The 16,563-nt window shown below is 42.4% G+C and overlaps 2 protein-coding genes across 2 annotated transcripts; both read right to left on the bottom strand.

The window, feature by feature from the left end:
* Window positions 1-1,273: 1,273 nt before the first annotated feature.
* On the bottom strand, window positions 1,274-6,641 carry slc34a2b (solute carrier family 34 member 2b). The gene is made up of 13 exons (XM_047588321.1): window positions 6,526-6,641; window positions 6,078-6,123; window positions 5,874-5,987; window positions 5,653-5,781; window positions 5,431-5,574; window positions 4,798-4,909; window positions 4,490-4,685; window positions 4,303-4,398; window positions 3,909-4,020; window positions 3,259-3,426; window positions 2,846-2,962; window positions 2,632-2,756; window positions 1,274-2,283 (listed from the first exon to the last, which is right to left on the bottom strand). The coding sequence occupies exons 2-13, from the start codon at window positions 6,115-6,117 to the stop codon at window positions 1,723-1,725; spliced, it is 1,914 nt and encodes a 637-aa protein (XP_047444277.1). The 5' UTR covers window positions 6,118-6,123; window positions 6,526-6,641; the 3' UTR covers window positions 1,274-1,722.
* A 6,185-nt stretch (window positions 6,642-12,826) lies between these two features.
* LOC125009503 (chymotrypsin-like elastase family member 3B) lies at window positions 12,827-15,629 on the bottom strand. The gene is made up of 8 exons (XM_047587523.1): window positions 15,465-15,629; window positions 15,253-15,341; window positions 15,066-15,163; window positions 14,765-14,893; window positions 14,405-14,541; window positions 13,420-13,562; window positions 13,171-13,323; window positions 12,827-13,033 (listed from the first exon to the last, which is right to left on the bottom strand). The coding sequence occupies exons 1-8, from the start codon at window positions 15,505-15,507 to the stop codon at window positions 13,016-13,018; spliced, it is 810 nt and encodes a 269-aa protein (XP_047443479.1). The 5' UTR covers window positions 15,508-15,629; the 3' UTR covers window positions 12,827-13,015.
* Window positions 15,630-16,563: the final 934 nt, after the last annotated feature.

Below are 16,563 nucleotides of genomic sequence, written 5' to 3'. Positions count from 1 at the left end.
TTTTTCTTTTGTAAATGGCTTCTCCTCGATAGCGTGGCTCAATATTTGTATTTAACCGTACTTTGTCATTGTAGTTAATTCTGTGCTTTCAGAGCTCTCCAGCTTTGCCATATGAATTGTGCAAGTATTGTGTAAGTATGTCTCTGTGATTGAGGCTGAAATTCTGGAGAATTGAAGATAAAAAAGGGTTACACTTTACCTGAACTCCAAACTCTAACACTGATAACAGCTACAGTGCATGACACACGGGTTGCAACCAGTTGTGCTCACTACTCTGCTTTCAGTATGCCTTCAGATACTGCACAAAGACCAAGGGTACATTTGCTTCAGAAGCAATTGTACCCTTGGTCATATCTGGATTAATTACATATTTTACAATAAATTAATTAAACTGTGGTGTGGCAAAAGTCGTCATCATTAAGGTGACACAAAGTTGAATCTAACCTTACCGAACAAGGAATATTGTGTTGTTTCTATAAACTGCTTAACAAATAACTCATCTGGAATGCAAAAAAAAAGTTCTCCTAAAATCTTTTGCACAACTGTGACATCTAATGATTATTAGTGTATGTTGTATTTTATATTTTATTATAATTTTTATTTTATTGTTTTATATAAATAAAACAATAAAGTAGACGGTTAAAGTCTCCCTTTGATCTGAATGTGCTGTACTTCCCCTGGTGCTCCTGGACATCATAAAGGAAGGGCAGTGTTCAGGTACATAAGCGTGGGTGGCAGTGGGAGGAGACGACACTTTAATTGGACTCACAAGGCCAGAGCACTACATCGCACGCAGGGCATTACAGCACTCTGTTAAGGCCCTGCCTGGTGTAATCGTTGCCTAACTGTATGTATGCCAAACTGTATTTACTGCACTTCAGGTCTATGGCTCCTTTCAGTTCAAAAAGCAGTTTCTCTTTACATATTATAAAGAATAGTTTAAATTTGCCAAATAAATGGAATCTAGAGCAACCTTGTTAATGTTATTGCATAGTCAATAATTTTGGGCGTTTCAGTTCTACTTTCTTAGAAACTTCCTGTTCAAAGGAGCATCCAACACGAAAGCGGGAAGTTACAGGAAGTTTTTTGACACACTTACATTGTTTTTTGACACACTTACAGTAAATCGTCCGATCATTCGCGTGAGAAACGCATTCATTTCCTGCAATATTTTAGACAAATATCAGATAATTATGTCCAACCAGCCGCTATAAAGCCTGTGTTACTGGAGTAAGAGGTACAACTAGATGGAAAGAAAGGGAGGATACTGCGCTTTAAAAATAGGAATTTGTTTTTATTTACAAATATTATAATATCACATAGTCTTAAATACTGAATGATAACATAATACATTAATAATATGATATTCGAAATGCTACATTAAACATTTGCAGCTGAAATGTTCAAAATTGAAAATAAAACTAAACTCAACCACCCACATATCATATAAAGTAAAAAAATAACATTCAGAACCACCCATAATTAGGTCATAGAGGACAGTGAGTGTGAAATACGTGACCAGCGACCAGCAGTATGTGCAACATCATCTCATTTTCTCCAGCATGATGGCAATAGAAAAAGTATAGTATAGTGCTTAGTGTATCATCCGATAAAGGGGAATCAATATCATACCACAACCTGAGAAGTGATCGACAATTAGGGTGTTATAAATCCATTATTGCATGTATTCCTTATTTACAGATTTAAACAAGCTTATTAATATTATAACTGTGTTGCTTTAAAGCCGTCCTTCATGTCTTCGTCTTTAGACATGGCCGGGTTGTCGTACATCTCCAGGCTCTTTATGGTGTTCTTCCTGATCTCCTCATCCTCCTCCTCATCCTTCTCCTTATCTCCGCAGCACCTGCAGCATTTGCACCAGCAGCAGCAGTGTCTGCCGCAGAAGCCCAGAGTCGATGTCACCACGGTGTCCCACGGTGCAAAGGAGCGCATAGGCAGGGGCAGGAAATTCCAGTTGCGGAGGCCCTTTGGCAGGTAGCGGGGCCAGCGGGACTGCATCACATTGACAATGATCACAAAAATGACCAGAGCAGCGATTGGCACACAGACGCCGACCATGACTTTCCAGCCGGCCAGGGACAGGCCGAATACGGACAGAGGAAAAACCAAGAAGCACAGGATGAGGTAGAGGGCAGCAAACCAGCGGTATTCGGCTGTCCGGTTCCCCAGCCCTCTGGCTAATCTGATGGGGATGCGCGTGATGGGAATTGGGTACCACAGGATGATACCCATGATGTTGAAGAAGAAATGGCAAAGTGCAATCTATACCAAAAAACAAACACAAAAACAAATTCAACAATACTGCAGACGTGAATAATAATAAAAAAAAAATTTCAACTTAATTTACAAGAAAACGTTTACTTCAGGTTCTTCTCCGGTCTTGCACCCTGCTCATATTCGCTGGTAAATATATATATTTTTTTGCAAAACCTTTAGCAATCACTTGTAATCACTGTAGTAGGTGAGATACAGCACTTAAAACTCCACTAAGGGCGTGGATTCATTCTCTGGGGAGTATGAGTGTCTCCAGTTAAGTCCATCAGAGTATCTGTGCATTGGTTGTACAGATATACAGCGGCTGTAAACAGGCACATTCTAACTACATCTTACCTGCAGGGAGTTGGATAGTTTCTCTGGAGGGCTAGCCATGGCAGCAAGTAAAGCAGTGGTTGTTGTACCAATATTTGACCCCAGAGTCAGAGGATACGCCCTCTCAAGGCTAATGACACCAATACCTGGTGAACGAAGAACGACAATTCACAAGTTTTGGTGTAAATTCAAATAAAGACAAAGAGCGAGAGATCAGTCGGTAATGGTGACTTACCGACAAGAGGTGTTATGGCTGAGGTGAAGACGGAGCTGCTCTGGACGATGAATGTCATCCCTGCTCCTACCAAAATTGCAATGTAGCCAGTAACCCAGGAGAAGGGGAAGGGGAAGTCTGTAGTCAAACAGAAACACAGGGGGTGAGCGATGATCCAGATGAGGTGACCACAGTGTGACCACGCAGACCTTGAACAGACGACCAGTGGAAATTAAGATTTATGTCGAAACAGTGTTTGTGTCTGAGCTTTCTCCGTCGCACAACAGGACTGCGGTTCCTAGAGGCGAGCCAGAAGCAACAGGAAGGCTGTACCTGTGTTGCTCATCAAGCATCACCACCGAAAGCAGATGTGCTGACTATCAAACAGGCTGAAGGGGATATGCAGGCGCTTCCCTTAAGTTCTAGTTTTGTACCTGTGTTGAGCACCTTCTTGATGACCAAAGCCACCTGTCCCTTCAGCATGGAGTTGAGGAGCTTGACGATGCAGATGAGGCAGCTGCAGAGGACAAACAGAGACAGAGCCAGGAGGATGAGGCCCACAGCCACGTCTGACAAGTCAACGTTGACGAAGAGATGTTTGCCTGTAGACGGGAGTCAAAAAAAGATTTAAGTGTCCACTTTAGACTAACATTAACCTCATGAGAATGACTGGAACTTTATAATAAAGACAGAGGAGTACCTATAGATAGATAGATAGATAGAATAATAAATAGATAGAATGATAAATAGATCAATTTCCAATCTTATTAATTTTCCCTATTTACAAAATCCAATCATTTATTTCTAGTGGGGGCAGAATACTTGGGGGACTCAGGTGCTTCAGAAAGACAGCATGAATAGACCTATTGAGCAGGTAGACGGGTCAAGGGAGGGTATTAGCTGAGTCACTTTAAAATCTCAAAGGTGGTCATTGTCCTGACATCAGAAGATGTGGCTGAAGGAGGCTGTTGTGGCTGAATGGCTTTCTCATATTTCACTGAGCGGCAGTGGATCAGGTAATCCTAACTGCTTTGTAAATGATCTTATTCCAACTAAAAAAAAACAGGGATGGAAGCATGCTTACATTTCTCTAAGTATTTAGTCTCAGTCTCATTCATCTCGACAAGGAACCCGCCTCCCGTCGCCCAGCATAAAGAACCGTTAGGACAATGATCCATAGTCTTATTCCAGAAAGTCTGGGAGAGACAGCAAAAACAGCTTTAAAGGCAAAGCCAATAGACAACACATACAATGCAATTAATGCAAATAGGGACAAGAAACATTCAAATAATGCACCCAGCATTTTTTTCTTTTTATAAAGTATGACCCAACAACAGAATCACTGTGGTCACAGCAGGAGAACGGTGATATCGGTCATTAAGAAGAAAAAGGCAGGGGTAACCATAGCTTTACAGTGTGTTTTTACTCTTGTAACTAATAATTTGACACATGTGATGCAGCTTCTGTTGATCTCTTACCGTGTTCTCCTGCGTTTTGCACCATATTTTGATCAGACTCTTGTTTCTGGCCTCAGGTTTACCCATAGCAATCTCTTCGATGACTTTCTTGTCCAGCTGGGAGGAGACAACTTGTTTAAAAAAAAAAAAAAAAAAGGTATTTCCTAATCATACTAATGTTGCATCTCCTTCGTGGAGTCACAGATACCTGGATGATGGAGTCTGTGACAGGGTCTGTAATGACGCTGAGCAGTTGGGGGGCACTCTCTCCGGTCTGGATATTAAAAGAATCGATGATTAGAGCGGTGAGTTTGTACAGAACGCCCGTGGCGGCTTCCAAAGGCAGAAGAACCAGCACAGAGAGCCAGTTGAAGAAATCGTGCACTGTAGCCCCAGCAAACGCCCTGGAAGTGGAAGAACACACACTCTGATATGTGCCAGACACTGTTTGTAGAGTTATTATTATTAGGATTTCTTTTCTCCCCTGCATTTTTCTCACTACGTGCTCCAATTTACCTGCGGAACTCATTACGGTCTCCTGCCTGCATCATGGCTACAATAGTGTTGGTGACAGATGTTCCGATGTTGGCTCCCATGATGATCGGCACTGCAGACTGGACGTCCAGCACTGAAGAGCAGAAGTAGTAATATATTAATTAAAGAGTTGGGGATATTGATATATGGGCAGTCATTTCTGTGTCTTGTATTCACACTTGACCTTTTCACTTTTCACAGAAGAAAACAGAACAGGTGTATTAGTGAAGATTGCTTTCCAGGTAAGAGGGGTTCAGGTTCACTCACTGGGACTTCTTATCTTTTCTAAGATAAGTCATAATGTGCGGTGCAAAGACAACAGGTATTTCATTAGCCTAATAGCATGATTGCCTAAGTGATATTTGAATGTTCTCAGAAAACAAGGGGAAAAAAAAACAGAATTTTTAGCAAGCACTTTGGTAGTTTTATGGATATTGTAACAGTCAGTAAACAAAATGACTTAGGCAAATATGCTACTAGGCTAGCGATTTGTGAGTTTCAGCCTTTTGAACTGTTGCTCTGTATATGAGTTTCCCACTAAATACATTTGGGCGGCTTGAAGTGCGGCTGTACGCTTTAGCCTTCCGCGTATGAGGACTGTGTGTGTCTACTTACAATTAGAGGACACCATGCTGACCACGATAGAGGAGGAGGTGCTGGAGCTCTGCACCAACACTGTGACTAACACCCCGATCACCAGTCCGGCCACAGGGTTGGACAACACGACATTGTCCTGGAAGATGTCACCAGCGACTTTGCCTGCACACGCATGCCCTCACGTCAGAAACACAGCTCTCCAATCTCCACAATCTATTGACTCGTTAAATCTGCTTTTACCTCCAACTAGCTGGAAAGCTGAGCTCAGAACATCCAGCGAGCAAATGAACAGGTAGAGAAGTCCAACAAGCAGGACAAACTTCACGATGGATATCACCACCCTCTGAATCTTTCCTTTTGTGTCCAGCTCTGTAAGAAATAATGCACTGAATCAGAGTCAGGGTTTGTGAAGGCGCCCTCACCGCACAGGACAGGACAGTTAAAACATTGAGCTGTCTCACCTGACCACTTGATCCCCGTGTCCTTGAGTTCTGGGAGCTCCCAGGGATCTACTTCTGGTTCATCATTCACCAGATCCACGGTGGAGTAAGACGGCAGGATGGCCGAGTCTTTGTCTGGGGAATTGTTATTTAAAGGAGGAAACGTTAGAGAAAAAACAGTTGCAACAACAGCTTCAATAACAGCCACTAGAAGAATGTATATACCGTTGGAGGAATCAGTATCCACTTTTGATTTTGGAGCCATGACTATCTGCGAATCACAACAAAAGTAACAGAAAGTTAACACTGTCGATAATGAACTCATATAACATGTGGATACAAGTTTTAGTAATGGAGCAAATACTATGTCATCTTCAAGATTGTTCTAATGCAATTTGTTACACTGTTTAATACTAAAAGCTGAGTAACAGTCAACACAGAGAAGCCAGCAGCAGGAGCCTTAAAAAGCGCACAGAAAAAGAGAAACACACTGCTACAGCTGTGTATTAAAATGAGATCAAATGACCGGCTTTCTGGACGCAGGTGCTCGTCTCTCTCCTCGAATCCCCCCCAGTTGCTACTTTTTTACTCCTCGATGACACCAAGATCTCATGTGGCCATGTGGCCTGCTTTCTACGAGAAGATGATAGTGACAGGAAGCGTGTATACGCACCTGCAGCGCAGCGCCTGTGGGTCCGGAGCTATGAGATGGGAGCAGGAGGCTTCACCTGGATCACCTGTTGCTCACTTCTGGGTTGAGCGCTGCCTTTATAGAGCAGCGCGGTGCGCACACCCGCTGCTCTTGGTTCAAGGGTCGCGCACACATGTGCAGCGCAATGATGACCGTATGGTGCATCTGCATGTGGGGCCCTGCTGACTGATAAACGCGGTGTGACGTGATTTAATGGACTCTGGGAGAGATTAAACTGATCCAAACGTCACAGCGCTGAATAGAGAAGATACATGAGAGGCTTTCCGCTGTGTTTCCTCCTTTTAGTAAATGTATTTATTTTGTAAGGTTATAGCTGAAAACATGTAGGCAACCCTGTATGTATAAAATGCATATTGTGGGTTATTACATTTATGCACTCTTTAGTCTGAAACGCCGGTGTAGCTGTGACGAAGTCAAACAAGCTGCCCCCTGGTGGTTATAAATGCAACACCAATCTGCATTACTTCAGCACTCAGTGCACAGCGAGACTATAATTTATTTTTTTTTTGATGGTGTCAACAACTTTTCAAAAATAATCATTCTACTGCAGTTTTGTGTACATTGAGTTCATTAATATACTCTCTAATTAATTATTACTGAACCTTTTAAATTCAACATGCTCTTGTGAAATACTCATGTCCATTCAAGATCATGACATCTCACATTGACCTTTGCAAGTTGTCTCGCACATTGTCCTCAAACATGAAATTTTAACTATTATTGAGCTGGTTGGTTACACGTATGGTATACGTACGCACTGCCCCTTGCACTGTTTCTCCGTGTTTTTTTAATTCCAGCCGACAGCGTGCAATTACTGGAACTGTAATTACAACATAAACACAGTTTCATACATAATACAGGGCTGTGATTGCATATATATTTTCTATAGGCTATCCACTATCTTCACGGAGGCCCGATCGTGCATTCGTATACACACTCAGGTTTACAGCCCCCTTAGATAACACCATACACACTCACACACGGCCGTGCAATAAACGTGTGCTCATGTACATGCACACGTTTATTGCCAACTCTATTAGTCCAAGTTTATAGTGAGAGATATGGCAGCGATAGGGCTGTAACAACATAGCATATTTCATCTAAAATAAATTGTGTGAATATGAGTAAATGATTAAACCACAATCATGTTACAGTTACTCCCAAACTGCTATAAAATAATCACTCCAGATTTAATATACTTGTAAAAAGGGTTCACAGAGGTAATGGAAAAGAGACTAAAAAGAAATTCTAGTGAAGTTCAGTAAATGAATTTCATTTTCTTTTGTTGGGTGATTATAATAACATTTAACATTTGGGGCAAAATCTTTTCTGCAGTCTTTTCATGTAAGGACTTGGGTGATATTTCCCTCTGAAACCAAACTTCACTCCTGACTCCAGTCTTTGAAAATGAACTCCCAAGGCAGGCATACGTCTAATCTCCTCTGGTAGCTGGAGTTAATATTACGTGCTCCCTAGATTTAGATTTCACTGGTTGTTCTGAAAGATTTTGCAGCCCCTTTAGCTGAACAAGGCTAAAACTCTGCCATGTTCCTCTGAACCTTTCATCTCTTTAAAGAGCCAAACATATTCATGAGAAACACCCCAGTTATTGGTACCATGAATAAAATTATATATAAAAATTATATATATATATATATATATAGTGCAGAACACCTTTGTTGTTATGTATTTGCTAAATTTGACTTTGCAGCAAAACAGATCCTGTATCTTACGGCTTCGAAACAACTCCCCATAACCATCAATCAATCATTATACTGTACGAGCTGACTGCTATACAGTCAATAAGGCGATTGCAGCTGCAGGCAGCGTCGGGTGCACAGCAGGGAGCCAAACAACGGTGCTTATAATTAAAAAAATGAAAGCCCCAGAGAAAACTAAGCTTTCAGCTATGCTGCTATATGCTATCTGTAAACACAACATGACGAAACCCCGAGGTCCCAAGACAGACACTTGAAAATATTGGATAGCACTATCATGGGAAACGTTTGATAAGCACGTAAAGTAAATATGAGCATAGCTCCAAACGCTTAAACAGTAATATTCACATTACTTAGCGAAAACAGAGGATGAAAAACAAAATCATCTGAATTCTAAATTCATGACAAAGAGGATAAACATGAAAAAGACCTCAGTATGAATCAATTCTGCTCTTGTACTTTATGTCGTAAGATGTAGAGTGAATAAATAAGACGCATTTTAAATTTTCCCCAACAAAAACACCCCAACATTCCCAATAATTAGGGGCGTAAATCACCTATACATTTTTTTATCATTTCATCAAACACTGCATAACATCAGCAGACTGATTAATTCCTTTAATGAGCTGGCAGATAAAAGACATAAACAGGTGCAGCGCATAATCATTTGCTGATTATTGATTAAATATCCATTTATCTTGCTGATAATTGCCTGTGTGTGCTGGTGCCCAGAGCCTCAGCTTCTGTGCAGTTATGAATATTAACGTTGTGTGTGACTGGTCTTCGGCTCCACCCGCGTTTCTGTCTCTGACCTTGACCCCCCTCCACACCGCACACAGTAATGCACGACCTGCACATGAGACGAGCACGACCGGCGGCTCCAAGCGCGGTACACGGACAGGTACGGAGATGCGTTTTAAAGAGGCCGTATTTTACAATTCACCTAGTTGTTTATTGACTAACCCATCAGGTTTGATGCAACGCTCCCTCCCCATGTGACTACAGGAGACCCACATATGATGGAAAAATCAGTCGAGTTTTACTTTTAACCTTTGGAATGCCTTCATTGCCCCTCCCTCCACCCACATACTGATCTAAATACCGTGTGGTCGTGCCTTTAACTGTGGATCCACTTCGTTTTTTTTTTTTTTTATCTGCTTCCTTTAAAGTATTGCTACCAGTCATCTCCCTGTATGAAGCCGCAGTATTCTCCTCTGCCTCTTATCATCCATCTTAAAAGTTTTCTTTTCTTTATGGGACGTGTTATGGTATCAGAGTCAATGATTGCCGGCAGGGCCACCGAGTTGATGCCACCTATCTTCCATGCTGGCACAGTCCACCGAGGGTCAAACGGTTTGAACTCTTGTTACGGCCGAGGTGGGGGACCGCCCTGTAGTAGTATGCTGTGAGTAATCTATAAAACCATAAAACTCAGCTGCTCGTCCAAACTGGTTGAATCCCTGAGCGTGCTGGGACCGAGCAGCTATCAATTTTTAAGACCGTAGACACGCTGGAATCAAGTGTTACGTGTCCTCCCACTGCAGCAAAGAGCCAAACAGCGCAGTTTAATCTACCTATTAGCATCATCCTCACTGACCGTTAGCGGCGTGGACAGACCCTTTTTATTTAAAATCCGGGGGTAACACCTTCACACAAACACAGCGCTCCAGTTAATATTTAGGTGAAAGGATCCTGCACACTGCCAAAGCCGTTTATGTTGAACTGAGAACCGACGCACGGCCGCAGTGTTAATTCTGATACCAACACTAAAACAGATATAACTAAATTAACTATTAACTGCACTGTGCACAACGGCAGTGGCACGTGTCGTGATCAGTGGACATGCAGCGTGTCTGCCCGAGAGTATGCGTGTGTCGATAGGTATTGTGTTCAATTTTTACATTTCTACTTTGAATGTGTTTTATTTGTGTACACTTTGAGTATGTATTTATTCACTGACTGACGGTGTTCCTGAACGATGAAGAGTCTTGATTGTTGAATCCACAAAGAATCAAACTAAACCTGTATGCCTCTGATGCACTGGTGAAAGCTCTGTGCTATAATGTTTTGTAATCTGAGCCAAACAACCAAGTAAAATGTGAGAATTTTCTCCTGACTTTAATAATTCGAGATATGTCACTATTTTATTATTATTATTATTATTATTATTATTATTCAATTTAGCTGATGTCAGCTGATAGGCTTTTTTAAAATGATTTTTTATCAAATGTCTCCACAACACATGGCATATAAAGCACCCATCATACTAGAGGGAATTCAGAGAATTCCACCTGCAGCAGTGTCTTTTTACTGCAGCGATGTTATTTATAGTTTATTGAGTCTGAAGCACAAAGGTGGTGTTGAGTGTCAGTTGGGGTCTCGTGACCCTCCGTAGACACTGAGAAAATAATCATTAACAACGCAAGCAAGAACCTAGCAAGAGAGTTCATTAGTAAGAGTATTTGGTGATGTTTTTAATGAGCTAATATTAAATCTTAATTTAAAAGCGACTTCTAGGTTTATATTGATTGTGCAAAAATAACTAGGAACCGTGCAGTAATTGTTCTTCCTTATTAGTGCAGAAAAAACAGTGTAAGTCTTCGTTTGTCGTACTTAAAATTGTTTTTGTTTCCACTAGTAGTACAGCGATGATAGCCAGCGGACATTTTTAATTGTATTTAACTGTAACAGAGTTGGGTACGATTGAATTTATCTTTTTTTTTTTTTTGTGAAGGCATCCTCAATTGAACTTAAAAGAGGGTGCATCATAAGTTTGGTCTATCTGGTCGCCTCGCGTGTCCACTGGACGGAAGTGCTGTGAAGTTCCCGCAAGTTCCAGCAGATGGGGGCAGATAAATGTGTATTGGTTTGAAGGAAAACTTCATTCCACCACTGAAGCCGTATTGTTTAGTTTCACACGGTATTTGTATTTCAAAAATTGAGATTTCTCTCTAAAGTCAACAAACGGGTGAAAAGAATTTACACGCTGTTCCTCTGATGTGTGCCGGATGCGGTGCAGTTTTGACACACGTTACTTGTTTTTCCACTGCACGTTAGAGACTCTTTTACCTGACTGGACCTGGTAACTAAGGCTGGTTTGCAGGTTCAGGTAAATAACAGCTAATGAAATGACTTCAGTGGGAAAACTCATGAGAAAAGCAGCAGCAGTAAAGAATGTCATTTAAATTAACTCTGTGATTACATAATAATTGTAATTATAATTATGTAACACTGGCAGTGTTCACAAAAAAAAAAATAGAAGTTATGTCAGAGAAACCATTACAGCCTGTGACAGTCAGTTTATGAGGCACAGGTATGAAGGAAATACAGTCCAACAAAGGCTACGCCTATTATTAATCAACAAAAACACAAGCGAAGTCCAGAAATGGTTTCCAGAGAGCTGTATGGACGAGTGAGACCAAGACAAACATTTACCAAAATATACAGAGAGACAGAAAGAGTCCCTGATCCAAACCCTTTCACCTCCAAACATGGGGGAGTTCATGTCGTGCTCGGCCCTGAGCGACTGCTTCTCAAGCTGACTCTTGTCGGGATGAATTCAGAAATGTACAAGCTAATTTTAACTGGCTATGTGCAAAGCAATTTTTTTCCACGCTCACTGGCCGAACCTTTATCCTGCAACAAGGCAACAACTGACCTCAAACGCACAGCGTGCACCGCCGAGGCTTTTAGTGAGAAAAACTGGTATTTCTCACAGTGGCAAAGTCAGTCGACAGATTTAAACCCTGCTGAGGATTTAACCTCCTGAAAACAAACATCAACCGCAGGCGGCTGCTTTAAAGGCCTGGGAAAGCACTTCTGAAAAAATACGAAATATGCTTTTGCGCGTCTGAAAAGGAGGGCTTCGATGTTAAACTGACAAAATGAATGCATGTGCTACACTGAAGTGTCAAAAGTGGCAAAAACACCCTGTTTCACCTCGTTTTCGCTAGTTCAAAGTCGGGTGCGTGTCGTGCACCTTATGTAGGACTCGCTGTTCTTCATCACGCTAAAAATAACTGCTCTGTTGTCACAAACTGGATGTATATTTGTCAAGAGTGGCTCCAAAGAGCTCCCGTTATCTGACGCGCCGCACTGCTGAGGCCGTGCATCAAGGTAACCTATTGCTGCTATTCGTCCGATGTGAAATGCTGCTTTCCAGCTCGGCTCCCACCTGAGCGCGTCAGACAGTATGTTCAGCGGCACAGACACTTGGCCGACCTTGGTGGTGATTGATAGGAAATACTGATTCATAAGTCCTCTGCATGCGCCAGTGGGCAGCCATTCCTCTTCCTCCTTATCACACAGCAGGTGGGATGAAACATGAAGTGGTACTACAGAGACCGGAAATCTCTTTTACACCTTTCTTACATGTTTTTTCAAAGAAAAAAAAAAGGAAAATTATGACTTCATTCGATCGGCATATAGGATTGCTGTTGTTTAACCTATTGTGGTTAGAAGGATAACCTGGTGTATGTATATCTATATGCATTGAGTATGGCATTACCATATTCAAGAAAAACATTTGCATTTCAAGCGTTTTATTTCTTAAGTATTATTTTATTGTTGAAACATATATTAACCTTTCGCATTGTGTTTTGTGCCAATATCCAACTCTGCCTTTCACTCCCAAGTGAAACCTGGAAAGCTGGAAACCTCCAAACAGAGAGAACAGACAGAACCTGGGGTCTCATTATTTTTTTGTAGTAGAACAGTTGGCGTCGAGGAGATCATCAGTATCGCAGCATGACCTGCAGATGCAACGCGATTTATGAATAGAAAAAAAATGTTTCATTTACAGCTGCAGTATATGTTTATGTCTCTACAGACATACCCGCGTTTCGGTGAAGTGTCTCAACGCACATCAAACAGAACAGGGTTCATTTACCTCACTGAGCCACTCGGTGAAGGCTGACGTACGGGTGAAGACCGTGGGCTTCTTCACTTCGTTGCAGACCCTGGACGAAACAAAGCTGGTAACTCCCTGGACGTACCACCTGCCGTCTTCGCCCAGACAGTTCAAAGGGCCGCCAGAGTCTCCCTGAGAGAGAGGGGGAGACAGGAACGCTGCATGACCTTGTTCACGACAGCTCGGTGAGTTCTGACACGTACAAGCGCCTTTTGATGGCTCACACACATTGCATCCGGATACGACGTCTCCTCCCGCACAGATCATGGTGCTCTTGACGTTGATGCCCCACCAGTCGCTGCGGCTGCACACGCTGTGCTCCACCACAGGCAGCAAGGCCTGCTGCAGTTTGTCAGGCATGGGTCCATGGGCTGATACGTAGAGAAGAAGGAGAGGATCAACACATACACTGATTAGGCATACGGCCTCCCTTTGTGCCTCCAAAACAGTTGTGACCCATCAGAGAATGAACACGGGCCTTCTGAGGGTGTCCTGTGGTGTCTGACAACACAATGTTGTTGGGGGGACTATGGGTTGAGGGGAGGGCCCTCTGTGGATCATCCCATAGATACTTGATCAGTTTGGGGTCTGGAAGGCCAGGTCAACACCTTATTTTTAATTGTTCCTAAACTGTTTTTGTGTGTGCGTGTATAGGCTCATAGGAGTTAATCTATCTATCATCATACATGATGCTGCATGTTCCTAGTAATAACAGGGATTGAGCAGGTTATCTGAAGAAAGCAGTTGTTCACATTATGAATTACTTTGGTCGTGACTTCAGAACGTTGATGGAACTGACTTTTTATATTCTCACGGTCAAATCAACAGCTGAGCAGCCTTACAATCCACTGAATGTCAACACCCGGCTTATCTGAGGCCAACATTAACCAGCCAGCTAAGAACATACAACATGTCGTAAGGGTCTGTGTAGCCGACAACACACAGGCATTTCTGCTAAAGGCCACAATTACACTATTGTAGCCTTTAGGAAAGTTTCAGTAACAGAATGAGTTCAAACAACATGAGAATGAGATCAAACATCAAAACCAGGAAGTGTTTGTAGTTTGATGTGCCTAGACCTGCCTTTTAACCGTACGGCCAATAGACATGGTATTTCTGAGCACCATTAGAGTGAAAGGAAGGTCCATTTGTAAAGGAGAACCGGAAACCTGCGTGTTTGTTTGTGTGACAGATGAGGACACAGTGACATTACTGTAAAGGTTCCCCCAGCCTGAGATGTAACACGGGGTCCCATGGGTGGGGATCTCTCCAGCCTGTGGAAGACAAGCCACGCCCACGTTGTCATTCATAACGGGGCTCTTATCCAGCTTCAGCAGGGCAAGATCGTTGCTGGGGGAAAGAATTATTACCTCAGTCAGATTCTTTATGTTCGTGGTCTTTGCTGATAATATGATGATCTGACAGCATATGATTAAAAAAAACCCTCTTCATTAGCTTTTCATTTAGTCTACACCATGGGCTATTACAGCACTATTATGTGAATTAAGAATGCCAGGCAATATATACACACATATATGTTTTGCTCTTTGTCATGCAGTAGCAATGTTCTCACCCATCAGCCACACGGTCAATGTCCCACTTGGGATGAACAACAATGCGCAGGACATCTCTGATCTGTTCCGTAGCCTCCTGTTGGCTCATGTCATGCTCTCCTAAGACCACGCGGTAAACATCTCCCGGCCTGCAAGGCAGCACATTCAGCGGTGTTATTTCCTCCACATACTATATCCACGCCTCTGGTATACAGTATGCGTCGCATTGTTTATGAGCACTGGTTCAGTCTGCTTCTCATGTTGTCAGCGACTTGAGTATCTAGCTCCCAGCGGTCACCCCTCTATTATGCAGTTAGTCACCAGATGCAGTGTCCGGCGGTCAGCACCCAGCGAGGCCCAATCAGTGTACCCCCACAAGTGTGATGGAAACGGCTGCCGTGCTTCACCTGCAGGGAGATCTGAGAAAAAAAAAAAAAACATGAATAATTTGTGACATACAGTAATTCTAGATTAGAGAATGAGAGATGTGCATGCGTGTTGTAATTACCTGCCAAGGCCAGCTATGGGCGCGAGCATCTGCTCCATTCACAATCCTACTAGTGTCGGGCTTGACAGCAGGTGTGCCACATCCAAAGACTAGAGTACAAGCATACATTAATGGATTCTACAGGTGAAATGTGTTCCGCGCTCAGTGTCAGCGCCTGACGTCTGTATTTTGCAAGAACTGTGCTACTTTGTCTTCTAAGTCAAGCTACTCACCATATGCTGCCTGAAGCAGCAGGAGGGCTAGTGTCTGCAGCATGATGTCAATGTGTGTGTGTGTGTGTGGGTGGGTAGGTGGTTGGGGGGGATCTGCACGTTCTCTCAGCTCAGCTCTGTTATACCTGCCCGGGCTGCCTGTCACCTTGAACACAGATCAGACTGAACATGCAGAACTCTGTTATCAGCATTCACTGCAGATTGTGTCTGAGAAGAACATCCAGTCTTACAGATGTATGGGTTATCCTGCCGGGAGACTGAACTCTGAGAAATATGGGATGCTTGTCAAATTTAAGCGAGACAAACCATAAATAAACAGTCTGCAGTCGCATGCGCTCACATACGGAGTGTTGCAGATGTGATTCCTCAAGACACAACTGTGGAGTAAAACACATATAGAATATGCCATACTGATTGAGGTTTTTGATTAGAAATGATTATTTTTTACTTATTTTACAACTCCTACACAAATGCTAAAACATTATACTGTGCAAGACCATAAACGAGGACCAGAAAACCCTGCAGAATCCGATGCTGATCCGTGTGACGATGATGACATGTTTTCCTGTGTTTGAACACAAACCAGGAATGCTTCGTAGTGTATGACCAATAAAAACTCTGACTGGTGCACAGTGTTTCAGTGTTAAAGCAAAGTGTATCCAATATTTTCTTTAGTTTATTCCTTGCTAATTTGCATTTTTTTTTTTTTTTTTGTGGTATTTGTATAAAATTACATTCTCCTTTGAATGGCAACTCAAGGGTTTGGTAGAGGTCAATATCTTATTTTTATTAAAAATATATATTCGATTGTGCTTATTATTGCAATGCATATTTTCCATCTCTTCTTTCTCGGTGGGGTAGTTACAGGGGTTATTATCTTAACAAATTTAATCCAAACTAAAAGTAGGGACCAGAGAGCATCATTGTAACCAAGTTTGGTTATTTAATAAGGCATCTCCCCTTTACACCAACAGTTAGCAAACAAACATAGCTGATCCCCACACTTAACTCATAACTCCAGCGTAGCTCCACCCAACCAGACTAGTGGTCTGATCAACCAGAGGAAATGAAACAACCATGTGTGGCTGTGCTGAGCCTT

This window comes from Mugil cephalus, chromosome 6 (genome assembly GCF_022458985.1).
Source record: "Mugil cephalus isolate CIBA_MC_2020 chromosome 6, CIBA_Mcephalus_1.1, whole genome shotgun sequence".
Classification (NCBI taxonomy): domain Eukaryota; kingdom Metazoa; phylum Chordata; class Actinopteri; order Mugiliformes; family Mugilidae; genus Mugil; species Mugil cephalus.
The sequence above is the reverse complement of the archived record's forward strand: the minus strand, read 5'-3'. Positions and strand labels throughout refer to the sequence as shown.